At 51.7% G+C, this 4,890-nt stretch overlaps 1 protein-coding gene across 1 annotated transcript; it reads left to right on the top strand.

Annotated features, from left to right (window-relative positions):
* Positions 1-1,303: 1,303 nt before the first annotated feature.
* LOC134943888 (basic proline-rich protein-like) lies at positions 1,304-2,481 on the top strand (the record flags this gene model as incomplete). The annotated part of the gene is made up of 2 exons (XM_063932459.1): positions 1,304-2,289; positions 2,331-2,481. Coding segments are annotated over 2 exons (1,137 nt in total), but the record flags the coding sequence as incomplete, so codon positions are not given.
* Between the last annotated feature and the right edge of the window lie 2,409 nt (positions 2,482-4,890).

Raw genomic sequence — 4,890 nt, 5'->3', positions numbered from 1 at the left:
CCTCCCTGCATACCACCTCCTCCCTGCATACCGCCTCCTCCCTGCATACCACCTCCTTCCTGCACACCACCACCTCCCTGCATATTGCCTCCTCCCTGCATACCACCTTCCCCCTGCACAACATTTATACCACCTCCTCCCTGCACACCACCTCCTCTCTGTATACCACCTCCTCCCTGCATACCACCTCCTCCCTGCATACCGCCTCCTCCCTGCATACCACCTCCTTCCTGCACACCACCACCTCCCTGCATATTGCCTCCTCCCTGCATACCACCTTCCCCCTGCACAACATTTATACCACCTCCTCCCTGCACACCACCTCCTCTCTGTATACCACCTCCTCCCTGCATACCATCTCCTCCCTGCATACCACTTCCTCCCTGCATACCACCTCCTCCCTGTATACCACCTCCTCCCTGCATACCACCTCCTCCCTTTACACCACCTCCTCCCTGCATACCGCCTCCTCCCTGCATACCACCTCCTCCCTGCATACCGCCTCCTCCCTGCATACCACCTCCTTCCTGCACACCACCACCTCCCTGCATAATGCCTCCTCCCTGCATACCACCTTCCCCCTGCACAACATTTATACCACCTCCTCCCTGCACACCACCTCCTCCCTGTATACCACCTCCTCCCTGCATACCACCTCCTCCCTGCATACCACCTCCTCCCTGTATACCACCTCCTCGCTACATACTGCCTCCTCACTGCACACCAACTCCTCCCTGTATACCACCTCCTCCCTGCATACCGCCTCCTCCCTGCATACCACCTCCTCCCTGTATACCACCTCCTCCTTGTATACCACCTCCTCCCTGTATATCACCTACTCCCTGCATACCACCTCCTCCCTGTATACCACCTCCTCCCTGCATACCTCCTCCTCCCTGCATACCCGCCTCCTCCCTGCATACCACCTCCTTCCTGCACACCATATCCTCCCTGTATACCACCTCCTCCCTGTATACCACCTCCTCCCTGCATGCCACCTCCTGCCACCACACCATCTCCTTCCTGCACACCACATCCTCCCTGTATACCACCTCCTCCCTGCATACCTCCTCCCGGCAAACCGCCTCCTCCCTGCATCTCACCTCCTTCCTGCACACCATCTCCTCCCTGTATACCACCTCCTCCCTGTATACCACCTCCTCCCTGCATGCCACCTCCTGCCACCACACCATCTTCTTCCTGCACACCACATCCACCCTGTATACCACCTCCTCCCTGCACACCACCTCCTCCCTGTATACCACCTCCTCCCTGTATATCACCTCCTCGCTGCATACCACCTCCTCCCTGTATACCACCTCCTCCCTGCACACCACCTCCTCCCTGTATACCACCTCCTCCCTGCACACCACCTCCTCCCTGTATACCACCTCCTCCCTGCACACCACCTCCTCCCTGTATACCATCTCCTCCCTGTATACCACCTCCTCCCTGTATACCACCTCCTCCCTGCATACCACCTCCTCCCTGCATACCACCTCCTCCTTGTAAACCACCTCCTCCCTGCATACCACCTCCTCCCTGCACACCACCACCTCCCTGCACACCACCTCCTCCCTGTATACCACCTCCTCCCTGCATACCACCTCCTCCCTGCATACCACCTCCTCCCTGCATACTACCTCCACCCTGCACACCACCTCCTCCCTGTATACCACCTCCTCCCTGCATACCGCCTCCTCCCTGCATACCGCCTCCTCCCTGCACACCACCTCCTCCCTGTATACCACCTCCTCCCTGCCTACTGCCTCCTCCCTGCATACCGCCTCCTCCCTGCACACCACCTCCTCCCTATATACCACCTCCTCCCTGCATACCGCCTCCTCCCTGCATACCGCCTCCTCCCTGCATACCACCTCCTCCCTGTATACCACCTCCTTCTTGCATACCACCTCCTCCCTGCATACCATCTACTCCCTGCATACCACCTCCTCCCTGTATACCACCTCCTCCCTGCATACCACCTCCTCCCTTTACACCACCTCCTCCCTGCATACCGCCTCCTCCCTGCATACCACCTCCTCCCTGCATACCGCCTCCTCCCTGCATACCACCTCCTTCCTGCACACCACCACCTCCCTGCATATTGCCTCCTCCCTGCATACCACCTTCCCCCTGCACAACATTTATACCACCTCCTCCCTGCACACCACCTCCTCCCTGTATACCACCTCCTCCCTGCATACCACCTCCTCCCTGCATACCACCTCCTCCCTGCATACCACCTCCTCCCTGCACACCACCTCCTCCCTGTAAACCACCTCCTCCCTGCATACCACCTCCTTCTGCATACCATCTCCTCCCTGTATACCACCTCCTCCCTGCATTCCACCTACTCCCTGTATACCACCTCCTCCCTGCACACCACCTCCTCCCTGTATACCACCTCCTCCCTGCATACCACCTCCTCCCTGTATACCACCTCCTCCCTGCATACCTCCTCCTCCCTGTATACCACCTCCTCCCTGTATACCACCTCCTCCCTGCATACCTCCTCCTCCCTGTATACCACCTCCTCCCTGTTTACCACCTCCTCCCTGCATACCTCCTCCCTTTGCAAATTCTAAAAACTGCGATCCTCTCACACTTCGGGATGAACCATCAGTCGCGATGTTCATCTGCGACCACAGTCTGAGTACGTTTGACATTACTCAGACTTGCAGTCACAGAGAGGCTAGCAATGCCAACGTCAGCCGCCACCGCCCCTGTCCCTCCTTGCGAATGCCTCTGCCTGTCAATCAGGCTCAGGTGATTTTGTATCTGAGATGCAATTGCAGAACCCGTTCTGCACATGTGCAGAATGGGTTCTGAACGTGCGCAGTTTTTCAAACATTGGGAAACTGCGAGTTGGATTGCGTAAGCGATCCAACCTGAATAAGGTTCATAGGGGAGTAAGTTGATGATGATGCATCCCACAAAGATGGTGGATAATGAGTCAGCCATCACCAAATCTGTTTTGTATATTTTAGGGGTATAACCACAAATGTGGGAAAACTCACAAGAATTAGAATATCAAATGTCACATCATATGCAGTTTCTTCCCACCAGTAAGACCCCTTCCTTCAACACCAGTGACCAGAGTAGCCTTCAATGTATTAATATTATCCAAAAAGAATGAAGGGGTCTTGGTGGGAAGAATGTGTGTCTAGGCTGTTATGGACAGACTACTGTGTACTGTATAAATCTTTCTGTCACATAATTGTTATGCGGATACAGTACACACAGTGTGATCATTCCTTGCAGCTATTTATATTAGTCTTTATCTTGTAATTCTATGTAAACACTGGTGAGAGAGGGACACAGTATATACTATAGATGGATGTTAATGTAACGTGAATACTGATTACTGGATTTGTGATATATAGGGTTACACAATATTTAGCAATAAAACATTAGCATTTTTTATACCAACATGGAGGACTTGAATCTTGTTATTGATGATGGCAGGAAGGAGGAGCAGGGCCAAGAGCAGGACTATAACCTTCCCCATCTTCCTTCCCATGAATATCCCTATATTCTTCCCCAGAAAGAGCCTCATTTTCCTCCCCTGGTCTATCCCTATCTTCATCCCCAGGACCATCCCCATATTCCTCACATGGACCAGTTCCATCATCTCTCCAGGTCCAGCCACATCTTATTCCCCAAGAAAAACCCTGTCTTTCTCCTTCAGGATCAGCCTAAGCTTCCTTCCCAGGACCAACCCTGTCTTCCTCCAACGGAACAGCCCCATCTTCCTAACCTGTATAGTCCCATTTTTCTCCCCTGGATCAGTCCCATTTTCCTTTCCAGAACACATATGCACTGCCGGCAACAACATAGAAGGACACATCTGTAGTCTCCATACTTGTCTAAGCATTTGTTCTTACGATACAGTGACTAAGGCATCTATCCTAGTATAGAAGAAATTAGTTTCAACTAGTGCCTGTACCCTTGTTGCTCATGAATGATGTTGTGCACAGCACCAACTGAGATGTTCAGTTCATCAGCAATATCACTTACTCAAATGTGTCTGTCCTCCTGAATCAGACCTTCAATGCGGTGGTCAGACCTTCATCTGTGGTGGACATCCTTGGCCGGCCAGATTGCTGCTCATCTTATTCATCTGTACTTCAGTTACCAAAGGCAGTGCAGTAAATCCAGACTTGTATCCATGACATAATGTTATCACTGTACACCTCAACAGGTTGGCGATGATTCTCAGCTGCTGATGTGTTCTTTAGATACTGAAATCTGATCGCACTATGCACTTCAGTGTGTGACTATTTCTCCATCAGCCTTACCATCTTACACCTGATGTTGGGCCAGTATGACTGATGTGAGGCGAAGTGTAATGGCCGTGAGGGGAAGCCGTGATCTACCTGCTCTGACCTGGCAGGAAATTAGAGTGAGATAGAGAACATTACACACTTGGGATGGCTGTGACCTCCATCGACTGCACCGTAGCTAAGGACGGTCACTCTCACAAGATGATGACATCATTGTGAGTTTCTGTGCAGCCAGCTCTGGACATCCTCTTCAGAATCAGTCTCTGGGTGCTGGACGGGGACTAGGAGGAGTAGAGCATTCATGCAGCTGGTTGGGCATAGCCTGGGTTAAAAACCTTGTGTCTTGTGTCGCAGCTCAAACCAAAGCAATAGTTTGGAACTAATATTTTAAGCTTAACAAACTATTGCAATATTTTGGAACTAACATTCCCTGAATTCAGATGCATTACAGTTTGAAGTGTTAATATTAGGTGAGTGCTGAATTTGTATGATTTTTTTTATTTAAATTGTGTGGTGACAATACCACTGGCACCGCGGATGTATGAGTGCTGTGGGTTCTTGCCTATTGTTTATATAAAATGTTTGTGGTCGCACTCTTTCTTGC

This window comes from Pseudophryne corroboree, chromosome 7 (assembly GCF_028390025.1).
Source record: "Pseudophryne corroboree isolate aPseCor3 chromosome 7, aPseCor3.hap2, whole genome shotgun sequence".
Classification (NCBI taxonomy): Eukaryota; Metazoa; Chordata; class Amphibia; order Anura; family Myobatrachidae; genus Pseudophryne; species Pseudophryne corroboree.
This window is presented reverse-complemented; position numbering and strand designations above follow the sequence as displayed.